Source organism: Pan paniscus, chromosome 2 (genome assembly GCF_029289425.2).
Source record: "Pan paniscus chromosome 2, NHGRI_mPanPan1-v2.0_pri, whole genome shotgun sequence".
Lineage (NCBI taxonomy): Eukaryota > Metazoa > Chordata > Mammalia > Primates > Hominidae > Pan > Pan paniscus.
In genome coordinates this window covers 118,664,915-118,678,583 of record NC_085926.1, presented here as the reverse complement: position 1 = coordinate 118,678,583, position 13,669 = coordinate 118,664,915, and the positions used below count along the sequence as shown (strand labels likewise).

The following is a 13,669-nucleotide window of genomic DNA, read 5'->3' as shown; positions in this document are numbered from 1 at the left end:
AACTTCGCTGTCCCAAGTCTAATGGGAGTAAATATAAATACATGGCTACTCTTAATTATGAAAACAAGACTTAATGAATTTAGAATTTAGTCTTTTCACAAACTATAAATAAGGAAATTGATTTGTCATTTCTAGTTCACTTTAATGGTAATTTAACCCTCTAATTTACACATTGCATACAATTGATATTTATTGAATTCCTCTTTGGACAGCATAACAATGTACAGACACTGGGGAGAAATTAGAGGAATAGTCTCTATCTTCACTAAGCATATGAGGTGGGACACTTTTTATTGTTTACTTTGGCTAGGCATCCATTTACATACTAATTCATTTAATTCTCACAACAACCCTATGAGGCAGGTACTATTAGTGCCCCTATTCATTTAGCGTGGAAGCAATTGAAGCACAGAGGCACTACACGACTTGTCCTGGATCATATAGTTAGTAAGTTATGGAACTGGGATTCAAACCCAGGCAGTCTGCTTCAAGAACCTGTGTTCCTGATCACTACTCTGTACTGCCTCTTGTTCCAGAACAGTATTAAGAAAAAAAAAATTCTGATACTGTTCAATATAGTAGCCAGTAGCCTCATGTGGCAATTTAAATTTAAATTTAAATTGACTAAAATTAAAAATCTAGCTCCTCAGTTAAACAAGCCACATTTCAATTGCTAAGTAGTCACATGTTGCTAATGGTTACTGTATTGGACATTTCGTTCTTTCTTTTTTTATTTATTATTACTATTATTATTTTGAAAAAGAGTCTCATTCTGTTGCCCAAGCTGGAGTGCAGTGGCACCATATCGGCTCACTGCAACCTCTGCCTCCCAGGATCAAGAATTCTTGTGCCTCAGCCTCCTGAGTAGCTGAGATTACAGGCGCGTGCCACCATGCCTGGCTAATTGTTGTATTTTTAGTAGAGACAGGGTTTCGCCATGTTGGCCAGGCTGGTCTCAAACTCCTGGCCTCAAGTGATCTGCCTGCCTCAGACTCCAAATGTGCTGGGATTATAGGCATGAGCCACCACACCTGGCCTGTATTGGACATTTCTATGGCTGTAGAAAATTCCATGGGACAGCACTGATATAGAAAATAAGTGTTATAGTAGTTCAAGAAAGTAAGTGTAAAATTATCCTAGGCACTAATGATTGAATGGGTGGCTTAAGTAAGTGGCTAGATGGACTGTCCCCAAGAAGAGGGCCATATTATAGGTGAAAAAGAAGGAAACAATAGTAAGTTCAGTTCTGCACATGGTGAAAGGAGGTATCTGTGAGCTAGCCACCTGGAGCTGTCCTGGAAATGAAATGCTGAAGTTCAAAACACAATTCTGAGTTGGAATCATATTTATAGAAATAATCCAGAACCGCTAGAACTGATGCAATTTCTAAAAGAGAAAATTTAGAAAAAGGTTGGGGTATATTTAGAGAGTTGATGGGAAAAGAGGGGTCAGAGAAAGACTGATTAAAGAAATAAGAGGATAGCCAAAATGAACGACAAGAGCAAAGAGAGATGAGAATTTCATGAAAGAGGGATTGATTTTTAGTATGAAACAGTAGCAATATGAGGACTGAGACAGGAAAAAAAATACTGGATATGTTGATGATAAAGTCTCTGCTGACCTTTGAAAGTGCAATGGAATATTTGTGGCAGAAACCAAATTATATGACTGGCAGAGAGGAAATAGAGACAGAGGTTTAACTCAATTTTTCACAAAGTTTAGATGTTAAATAAAAGAGTGAATGGGTACAGAATGGCAGGGAAAGTGAAGGGCTTTTTTTTAATTAGAAAAAAATAAGCTTGACTGAAGGCAAAAGAGCAGTAACTGGAAGGGAAGAGACAGCAGTAACCTTTATTCATTTGTTCATTTGTTCCTTCAATACATATGTTACATACCTCCTTGGTATCAGACACTGTGCAAGGAACTGGAAGTATAGCAGTGAATGAGATAAATTAATTTCTGCTCCTGTGGTGTATTCTCCTAGTATCTCTTTTTCACCCTTCTCTCTTTGTTACCAACTCCCTCCTAAGACCTCCTACCTCCCTTCCTCTCTTTAATAATGATTCTGCAGGTACAAATACTAAACCAAACTTATTAGCATCTACAATATCCACTGTTCTTTCTTGATGTATATCATTTTTTTTCTAAATATGTTTCTGCATTTTAAAAGTTACAAACAATGGGCCAGGCACGATGGCTCACGCCTGTAATCCCAGCACTTTGGGAGGCCAAGGCAGGCGGATCACAAGGTCAGGAGTTTGAGACCAGGCTGGCCAATATGGTGAAACCCCATTTCTACTAAAAAATACAAAAATTAGCCAGACGTGGTGACATGTGCCTGTAATCCCAGCCACTTGGGAGGCTGAGGCAGGAGAATCGCTGAACCCAGGGAGGTGGAGGTTGCAGTGAGCTGAAATCATGCCACTGCACTCCAGCCTGGGTGACAGAGTGAGACTCCATCTCAAAAAAAAAAAAAAAAAAAAAGTTACAGACAATGAATGAACTCTTCAAATGAAACAAAACCTTATGTACATGGGTCTTGATTTTGTTTTCAAGAAAAAGTCAAAAGCTGAATAAATGAGAAGGTCCAAAGTGGCAGCATCATTGAGGAGTATTGTTCCTTTTTCCATTTGATGATCAGCTGTACTGTTGCTTCCTTTATTGTTAAGAAAATCCTTTATTGTATAGCTGTAAGGTCTGTAATGACTTTAAGTATCAGATCCTTGATGACCTGCTTTAAATATAAAACACACTTCTTATAGTTTGGCATTACCTCCCATCATGTTGGGTTCTCAGTATAGCGCCAAAGTACTACTTACTGTATCAAGAGCAATACTTGTTATAATGTCAGGCTTTCCCTTGGAAATTACTCACACATGTGAAAGATTTAACATCATAACTACAAGCTGTAAGCTACTGATTTAAAATTGTTGGGATTCATTCCATGTGAATTGGGTTAAACTTAGCCAGTATTAAGTTGGAAAGGAAAGAGGACACCTTATCTTCTGATTTTAAAAGGAAACAGGAAAGGATTTGACTAGCAAAGGTAATTTGTGGTAGAGAAGAGTTTAGATGAATGAGTCAGTCTGGCTTGGGAGTATGCATAGCCTGAAAGGTGCTGGCTAACAGGTTTGGTACAATGCAAGGCTAAGAGGGTATGCTGCCTAGAAATTTACATTGGATGATGGCTATTCTCAGAGGAGTTATAGTCCTTTAGAGGAGGCAACATTAGGTACTTGAAATAATTTAGAGAAAAAAAATGGTGTACTGCAGTGGTTGCCAAACTTAATCATGTATCAGAATCACCTAGGGAACTTTAAAAAAAAAAATACAGACTCTTGAGCCCCATCCCAGAAGCTTCAAGGACAGTCCAGGAATCTGTATTTTTTAACAAACTTCCTATTGGCTTTGATTTAGTTTGCTCTTGGAACTGTACTGGAGAAACACTGGAATTCGGTAAATAATAAACTGAACATAATAAAAACCTGGAGGATGAGTTATCCTAAATTTATTCATGTATTTAATAAACATGTCTAAGCATCTAATATATGCTAGATATTATGCTATTTCCTAGGGCTAAAGGATAAATAATACATGGTCCGTGCCCCTACACTCAGAGTCTAGAAGAAGAGATATCAGTAGATAAATAAGACAGTGTGCTTAGTGAAATGATAGAGGTGTGTAGGATGCTATGGAAGCAAATAGGAGGAGTACCAAACCTGCTCTGGTTGATTTGGGCCCAGAAGGAAGGTAGGATCAGAAAGACTTAACTGAAGTGGCTGAGCTTTTTCATAACAGATAACTTACTCTTTATAAGACCTCATACTGCTTTTTCTCATTGTTTTGCTTAGAAATCTTGCTAAAACATGTTTTTTCTGCTTGGTTTAACTTTTTTATTGCTAACTTGACATGATCACATATTATAAGTTATTTTTGCCATATAACAAAATAGTGATGCCTTCTATTGTAGTATGCAGAATTAATTTCCATTATCCCAAATGGTCCTCAACTGCTGTGACTGTGCTATTCTCATTTTTCTGTCATACTGTCTTTGATGTCAGTCTGATAATTATCTTCTTAATGTCAATGTGGCTGTTTATAGAGTAGCATATTTATTTAAATTTTTCCTTGGCCAAAAGGATTTGGACAAAAAAATTGTGAATAAGTAAAAGTGTAAAGCATTAAGTTGAATGTAGTATGTGAGTTTTAGTGCATTTTATGACATCTATTTTAACTAGTGAGCTATCTTGTTTTTTTAATTATTATGTCAAAGCCAGTAGATACTTTAGAAATCACATAATACAATTCTTTCATTTTATAGGCAAAGAAACTGAGGCTCCAAGATACCAGGGACGATCAGTGGCAATCAAGGAGTAGAATCTAGGCCTCCTGATACTGTAATAGTCCCATTCTATAAAAGCAGCAGTTCTTAACGAGGGGATTACAGCAGAATCGTTTGGAGAATTGTTCAAAATACACATGCCTAATATTTAATTCCAAAGGTCCTGATTCAGTAAGATTGGCATGTATATTTCTTAAAAAAAAAATTAATTCTTGGAAAATGCTGATGTGTACTCATGAACCAGCATACTTTAATCTGCTTGCCATATATCATAATTTGTTTCTGAATAGTTATACAGTACAGGCAATAAATGCCTATAGAGCCTAGACATGAGAAAAAGAGAGTCTTTGGAGATAACTGTGAGTGAGAAAGTCATTGGAGGGTTTTGAGCAAAAGAGCGTATGATATAACTTGCATTTTTAAAGGATCACTCTAGCTACTGTGTGGAAAACAAACAGGGAGGTTGGGGGATGCCTCTAGTAGGGAGATCAGTCAGAGGCCATTATATCAATTCAGGCAAGGAGATAGAGACTTTGACCTGGGTGGTAATAGTGGAGATAGGGAGAAATGAACAGATTTTTGACATATTTTTTTAAAGTCAAAGCAGCAGAACTTCTTGGCAAATGCAATAATGCAATATGAAAGGAGTCAAGGATCAGTCTTAAGTTTTTGGCCCAAGTAACTGGAAGAATAAAATTGCCTTTTAGATGAAATTGCCACAAGAATGAGTATTGATAGAAAAGAAAAGAGACTGAAGAACTAAACCTTGAGACACATTAGCAATTAGAAATCAGAGAGATAAGAAGAACCCAAATGGAAGCTGAAAAGCACTAGCCAATGAGATAGGAAGAAAACTAGAAGAGTGTGATATCCCAGAAGCCAGGTGAAAAATGTTGCAAGACACAAGGTGGATCAAATGGTGGAGTAAAATGAAAACTGTTAATTGACCATTGGAGTTAACAATGTGGAGGTCATTGGTGACCTTGACAAGGAATAATTCATTGGGGTCATTAGGGCATAAGTTCGATAGAAATCAGTTCAAAAGAGAATGTGAAGAAAAGGATTACCGCTAAGAATAGACAACTCTTTGGAGGACTTTTGCTGTGAAAAGGAAAAGGAAAGTGGCATGGTAGCTGGAAGAGGACTTGAGGTCAAGAGAAGGATTTTTTTTAGATGAGGAAAATTATGCCATGTTTGTATGCTGAGAATTGAATTGTGTGGTGAGGATTATCCAGCTGAGAAGGAAAATTTGATGGTATAAGGGAGAGACGGGAGAACTGGTAGAATTACATCTTTAAGCAAGAAAGTGGGGATGGGATCTCATGCACAGAAGGAGGATTTAGCCTTAGGGACATAGGCAGCCTAAGAAAACAGCAAGAAGGAAAGCAGATTATGTGGGCACAGATGGAGAGAGGCAGATAAATACAGGAAAAACAGGTTGTAGAAGTTCCTTTCTAATTGCTTCTGCACTAGGAAGCAAAGTTAGTTGTAACTGAGGATGGGGAAGAGATATTAGAAGTTTATAAAGAGGAAAAAGTATGAAATAGTTATCTGGAAGAGGAAAATGGTAAATTAACTGTGGAATTGATTGAAGGACAGCTCCAAAGGTACACTTAAATTTAGAAAGAATCCATTCATCTTGAATGCGTATTTTTCCGAGCTCCACATTCGGTTGCTGGGTTGTAGACATGAAAGAGGGTAAAAGGTGGATATAACCAAGAGTGGAATTTTGTCAGATGAATACAATGTGAGAGAGGGGCAAAGGAGTGACTGTATGATGGATCATGAAATTTATGCTTAGTTAGGAGGGAGGTGAGGCTTCGGAAGTGGAACAGAGAGCTGTGAAAGATATTAAGATTAACTATAAGGTCCTCTGGAGTAAAAATTATTAAAGTATTAAAGAGAGTAAGCTTAAAATATAAGAGGTAGCGATCAGAAAGTCAGAGTAAGATGCTGAAATGCTTTAAACCGGAATAAGGGTACTTACTAGTTTGTTTAGTGGCTATATTAATTATTTTAATTGGTTGATTTGTTAGGTTCATGATTACAAAGAAGGAACCCCAGAAGAGAAGACATACTACATAGAATTATGGGATGTTGGAGGCTCTGTGGGCAGTGCCAGCAGCGTGAAAAGCACAAGAGCAGTATTCTACAACTCTGTAAATGGTGAAGCATTTTTAAATTTCTATCATATATTAATGGTCTAAGAGTATAGATCATCTGATATGTAATGCCATAGCATGCCAGACTCATCTTAATTTAAGAAAGATATAATGTACTCACAACCCTTGATTTAAATCTGCATAGTGCGTTCCAGTTTGCGTTTCTACATTGTAACCATCTAATTCAAAACATTAAACGTGCTTTGTCTTAAGTGTTTCTATTTATATTATTGTCATAAACTAAATATTGATAAATAAAATCATATTTTTGGTACTTGACATAAAACATGGAACTTAAAATGTTGTCCTCTGGGGTTGCTCTGTCTCCAGTGAGTTGACTAAGTACAGTAGGACCATAGGAGTCCCATAGTCTTAAGCCAGATAACACAGAGATAGAGGGATTTCTTTCATCTGCCCCTTAGAAAGAGCCCTAAGGCTCTTTCTCAGCTAGTTATAAAGAGCTGCTTAAGGGGGTCTTTATGGGTGCAGAAATTTTATCCAGTTATAGATATTCAAATACCTGGAGCAGACTTCCAGATGGAGCTGTGTAATATACGACATAATTTCCTTTCATAGAGTACCTACTCTGTGTCAAGAGACTAAACTGCTTATACCTGTGATTTGCCAATAGAGTTTCTTTCTTAGTCTTTTTAAAAATTCCTTTTTAAAACTTGTTTTTACTGTGAAACATAATTTCAACTTCTGTTTGATTAATACACCAAAGGATTTGGCATTTCCCTCCTGGTAAATGCATAGCCATTAATAGACTTCATTTATGCTGTGCTTAGATCTCACTCAATATTAGGTAAGCATTGCATTTATTCAGTATGTTCATTCCTTATATTCCTCTTCTGATGTCTTCCCAGATCATGAGGTGTTGTAGATTCTACAAAAAGATGTAGAGAAGGTTCTTTTCATTGGATACATATTATAGAATACAGAATGAGATGTGTCAGTTCAGACCCATATCCTATTTAGCTCAGAATTCTATCTGAAAATGTCACAGTCTTAATAAAGAAACAAAGCATTCGTAAATGAGACAAAAATACAGTTATAAGATGACCTTAATATATGCCATCATCATGCAAAAAAGTATATACAATGGTATATATGAATAGAATGCATATAAATAAGAAAAACAACAATAAGACTAAGTATAGTGTGAGGTGACCTCTTAGAGAAGGAAGTGAAACCTAGTTTAGACTTATACTAGAGTGATCAACTTGTATCAGTAAAATTACTTGTCAAAGTAAGATATCTATCCGATCTGGCACAGAGAAGTCTGAATATATAACACCTTTGATATTTAGGTATTTTTGAGACAGAGGTACAATAAAAATTATGAATAAATAATAGAGATAAATACTACTCAAATCCTAGAAGCTATGAAATTCTGAGTTGTAAACTTGTAAGTGCTGAAGAAGAAATCCATCTAATCCATATTTGTTTATCTTTTCTGTACCTACTATTCATTAGTGATTTGTCTCCTTTAACATTATTGAAAGAATTGCATATATCCTATGTTGATTTTGCAGATAAGACTGAAATATATTTCCTTTCTTAAAAGTAAAAAAAAAAAAACTGCATTTATTGAAAAACCTATTTCTGTGTTCTTTCACCTTAGCTCTGGAACATTCTTCCTGGTAGAAGCACTCAAAGTTCTTTATTCCATCTACTATCCTTAGTTTCCTAAGAAACTGAAGATAAGGATCACTCTATCCAAATGCACAGTCCATATTCTTAGCAATAACTTTCTTCCCTTAATACCCTACATTCTTCCCTCTCTGATAGCCTAGGCTAGTAATCCTTCAGAAGGAAATAATGAAGTGTCTTTACTTCTCTCCCTTAAGATTAAGATATATTATCGTATCACCCTGACTCCTTTCATCTCGGCCCCACCTTGATTCTTCTAGCTCATGTTCTACAAAGCAAGAACTCTCAGCCCAAATGAAAGAGAAAGAATAGGGGAAAAGGGTACTCAAATGGCCTTAAAAGCTCAAAAGTCTTACCTAAAGATCCTCAATAAAGTCTTCCCTGTCCATCTAATAGCCAACTTAGGCCTTTGTAATTCTTTTACTCCCCCGTCCAAGATTCTCACCCATAGTTTTGCCATATTTATAGCCTGGGGAAAAGGAAAGGGAGAAAATATATGCCAGTTTTTTGCCCTAAAATGGAGATTTTATTCTGCTTACCACCAGTCTTTACTGTCAGATTACCTGAGTGCAAATTCTGACTTACCATGTGCCCAAGGACAAGTTACTCTACTTCTCTGAACTTTAGTTTTCTCTTGTGTATAAAGATAATAATAATTCTTACTTCATAGGACTGTTCTGAAAATTAAATTAGATAGCACATGTAAAGCACAATGTTTAGTACATTAGTACTGAATAAATATTAGCTGTAGTCTTTAATGGTAGTTCTTTATTCCTTTTTTTAAATCTATGCCACTGATGCTGATTAAAACCCCTCATTGAGGAAGGAAGAGTGGGTACAATTGGATATTAGGGCAAGTGTCAGATCTCTATTAGTTTCAGACACCAGAAGAGATGCAGGTTTATCTAAGCTGGCTGGAACAAGTCAGCTATAGCTTGTACAAGCCCTTTAGTTACACAGATGGCTATAAAAACTGTAGAAGCCAGCTAATTCTACCTCTTCTGCTTTTCTTTTTCAAATTGACACATACCACCTCTTGAAGATGGAGGAATCATTGGTTTCATGTCCTATTCACAATCTGGGTAATATAGAAAAGGGTTGGGAGTTTGAAACCTGTAGTGTTTTGACCATAAGATGATATCCTAAATTCTAGTGGGCATCAAAGTTTTTCCTCTTTTGTCTGTATCTTGCTGTAATAATTAATTCCCTGATTTACCTTTCTATCTAGGATTTTAATTGATTCTCTTCAGTTGTATTTTATTGTATTTCTAGGCCTTGTTACATTTTGTTATTTTTCTCAATCTATCAAAATCCGTGCATGTACTTTCTACTATCCATACTTCTTTACTATTTAATGTCTCACCCACTCTCTTATAGTGGCATATTTCTTTTGCTCTAATAACTAAATCTCTTACAGGTAGGAAGCTTACATAACTAATCATTATTCAAAGAACTAGAAAATTAGACATTTGAGTAGATTAGTCTCAGATGATCTACAGGACACTATTTTGTCAGCTAAAGAATAGCAATTGTATCAAATCAGTACTATTTTAGTAGATTTTCATTACTTAATATTACTTTTAGTGAGTATAAGTAATATATGTATGTACTGGTATCTATGGCAATACTATGTACAGTGAAGAAACAACATAACTTTTTGAATGAATAATTTCATATGTACTTGAAGTAGTTTTGATTCTCTTGATTAATAAAGTGGTTCTACAAGTAGGAACAGGCATGGAGTAGGCACTCAGGAAGTGTTGAATGAAGTAAAGATCTGCTAAAAGTTTAATGGGATTTCGTCAGCCATTGTAAAATAAAGAGTTATAAAACTGACAGAGAAAGGTTTATGGCTATTTATAAATATTTGTAGAGAAAATTTTAAAATAATTGTCTCTGAGTTGTTAGTCATACTAGAATGCTAGATTCATTAAGCAACCTAATGCTTCTGTTTACTAAGCTTCATTTGGCCAATTGTGAAATGAAGAGGAATTGTTAAGGGATTAACATTGTTTTCTCTGATTATTTTAGGTATTATTTTCGTACACGACTTAACAAATAAGAAGTCCTCCCAAAACTTGCGTCGTTGGTCATTGGAAGCTCTCAACAGGGATTTGGTGCCAACTGGAGTCTTGGTGACAAATGGGTGAGCCAATTTCACAATTGGTTTGAAAGATTGTAGCAATCACAGGAATGTACTTCCCTGAATAACACTTTGTAAAATGTTTGATTTGCAGTGTATAGATTATCTTTTCCTTTTAACAGTATCTTTCACAAAGCAATAGTTTTCATTTTGATGAAGTCTGATTACTCTTCTTTTCTTCTATGGATGGTGCTTTTGATATCATGTCTCAGAACTCTTTGCCTAATCCTAGATGATGCAGGTTTTCTCTTATGTTTTCCTCTACAGATTTTATGGTTTTACATTTTTATAGTAAAACATTTATATAAAACATTTTAAGTTTTATAGGTTTGCATTTAGATTTATGATCTAAGTTAGTTTTGTACGAGATGGGAGGTTTTGGTTGAGGTTAACATTTGCATATGAATGTCTAATTATTCCAGCACCATTTATTGAAAAGATATCCTTTCTCCATTGAATTGCTTTTGCTCCTTTGCCAAAAATCAGTTGACCATATTAGTATGAGTCAATTTCTGGACTCTAGTTCTGTTCCATTGATCTATGTGTCTGTCCCTTCACCAGTACTATGCTGTCTTAATTATAGTCTTAAAATTGAGCAGTATGATTCCTTCTACTTTATTCTTTTTCATAATTGTTTAGCTATTATAGTTTATTTGTTTTTCCACATGAATTTTTAGAATCAGCTTGTCTATATTGACAAAAATTTTGGTTGGATTTTTATTAGAATTGCATTGAACCTATTGATCACATTGGAGAGAATTAACATCTTTATTCTGTTGCATCTTCCAGTTCATGAACACAATATATCTCTAAATTTATTTAGATCTTCTTTTATTTCTCTTAGCAGCATTTTGTAGTTTTCAGCATACAAATCCTGTGCATGTTTTATTAGATTTATACCAAAATATTTAATATTTTTTAAGCTATTGTAAATTTTTGTTTTGTTTTGTTTTGTTTTGAGACTGAGCCTTGCTCTGTTGCCAGGCTGGAGTGCAGTAGCACGATCTCAGTTCACTGCAACCTCGGTCTCCCAGGTTCAAGCAATTATTGTGCCTCAGCCTCCTAAGTAGCTGGGATACCTGGCTGATTTTTGTATTTTTGGCAGAGACAGGGTTTCACCATCTTGGCCAGGCTAATCTCGAACTCCTGACCTCAGGTGATCCACCTGCCTTGGCCTCCCAAAGTGCTGGGTTACAGGCGTGAGCCACCATACCTGGCCATAAATGGTATATTTAAACTTCAGTTTCAAATTTTCCATTGCTAGTATAAAAAAAAATAGAATTGATTCTGAGTGCTGACCTGTATCTTGTGACCAGAGTTTTTCAGTACAATCCTTAGGATGCTCTACATAGACAGGTTTATTTCTTCCTTTTCAATCTGTGTGCTTGTTGTCTTATTTCTTGCCTTTTCGCACTGGCAGCAACTTCCAAAAGGGTACTAACTAGGAGTGATAAGAGTGAATATCTATGTCTTACTCCAATCTTAGGGGGAAAGCATTCATTTCACTATTAAGTATGATGTCAGCTTTAGGTTTTTTTTGTTGACATCATTTATCAGGTTGAGAACATTTCTTTCTATCCCTAATTTGCTGATAGTTTTGTTAATATCATGAACAGATACTGAATTCTGTCAAAAGCCTTTTCTGCATCGATTGATATGGACATGTGGCTGCTTCTTTAGGCTGTCAGTATGGCGGATTACATTCACTGATTTTCAATACTGGTGGATTACATTCACTGATTTTCAAATATTGAACCAGCCTTCCATTCCTTGGTCATGGTGTATTATTCATTTTATGTGTTGCTGGATTTGATTTGCTAATATTTTGTTGAGGATTTTTATCCATGTTCATGACAGGCATTGGTGTGTAGTTTTCTGTTCTCATAATGTCTTTGACTGGTTTTGGTGTGAGGATAATGTTGGCCTCATAGAATTAATTGGAAGTATTCCTTCCTCTTCTATTTTTTGGAAGAAATTGAGTATATTTGGTGTTATTTCTTCTTTGAAGCTTTGGTAGAATTTACCAAGAGACCATCTAGGCCTAGAGGTTTCTTATTTGAAAGGTTTTTAACCACAAAGTCAACTTCTTTAGTAATTAGGATTGTTCAAGTTATTTATTTCATCTTGGATGAGTTTTTGTAGTTTGTGATTTTCAAGGAATTCCATCTATTTCATTAAATTTTTGAATTTATAGCAATAGAGTTGTTTATAGTATTTGTTTATTGTCCTTTTGATAGTTGCACAGTTTGTAGTGATATGACCTTTTTCATTCTGATTTTGGTATTTTATGTCTTCTCTTTTTCTTGTCAGACTTGTAGAGGTTTATCAATTGTATTGATTTTTTTCCAAAGAAGCAACTTTTGGTTTCATTGATTTTTCTCTATTGTTTTTCCATATACAGTTTAATTGATTTCTACTCTTATTTCTTTCCTTCTGCTTGCTTTTGGTTTATTTTGTTCTCTATAGCTTCTTAGATTACTGACTGGATACCTTGCATTTTTGCCAATACAAGCATTTTAATGCTATAAATTTCCCTCTAAACACTGCTTTAGCTGCATCCTGCAAATGTTTAAATGTATTACTTTTATTTTCATTTAGTTCAAAATATTTTCTAATACTCCTTGAGATTTTCCCATAGGCTGTTTAGAAATGTGTTGTTTAGTTTCCATGTATTTAGAGGCTTTCCAGTTATTCTTTGCTATTGACTTCTAGCTTAATTTTATTATGATCCAAGAGCATACTTTATATGATTTCACTTATTTTATATTTGTGCAACACCCGGTATGTGACCTGGGTGTTGTTGTCTCTGTTGTTTCAGTTTTCACTGTCTTTGGTACACTAAGTAGGATCAAATCCATGCATGCACAGCTTTGGCAATGAGCTCAAGCATTCACAAACTACTTCATGGGGTTGCTTTCCCACACTTCACCCTGTCTACAGTCTCTGCCATACTTTGTGATTTGCTGGGGCTCCCTTTTTCGGTCCCCAGGCCAAATTTTCTCATGCACTTGCACAACTGCACCTATGTCCAGGGCCAAGTGGTAGAAGGACAAAGAATAAAAGCAATGGGAGTTTGCCCCACTGTCTTGAGATACAGTTCTATCAGTCAGAAAAATTTCCCTTCTGGGCCTGGCGCGGTGGCTCACGCCTGTAATCTCAGCACTTTGGGAGGCCAAGGCGGGTGGATCATGAGGTCAGGAGATCGAGACCATCCTGGCTAACACGGTGAAACCCTGTCTCTACTAAAAATACAAAAGATTAGCCGGGCGTTGTGGCAGGCGCCTGTCGTCCCAGCTACTTGGGAGGCTGAGGCAGGAGAATGGCATGAACCCGGGAGACGGAGCTTGCAGTGAGCCGAGATCACGCCAC

At 36.0% G+C, this 13,669-nt stretch overlaps 1 protein-coding gene across 1 annotated transcript in view; it reads left to right on the top strand.

Annotated features, from left to right (window-relative positions):
• The window catches only part of RABL3 (RAB, member of RAS oncogene family like 3), a 55,881-nt gene that overhangs the window by 26,280 nt on the left and 15,932 nt on the right, over positions 1-13,669 (top strand). Inside the window, exons 3-4 of the mRNA XM_003825166.7 lie at positions 6,379-6,508; positions 10,189-10,303. Coding sequence (XP_003825214.1) covers positions 6,379-6,508; positions 10,189-10,303 — 245 coding nt within the window. The remainder of the gene's footprint in view (positions 1-6,378; positions 6,509-10,188; positions 10,304-13,669) is intronic.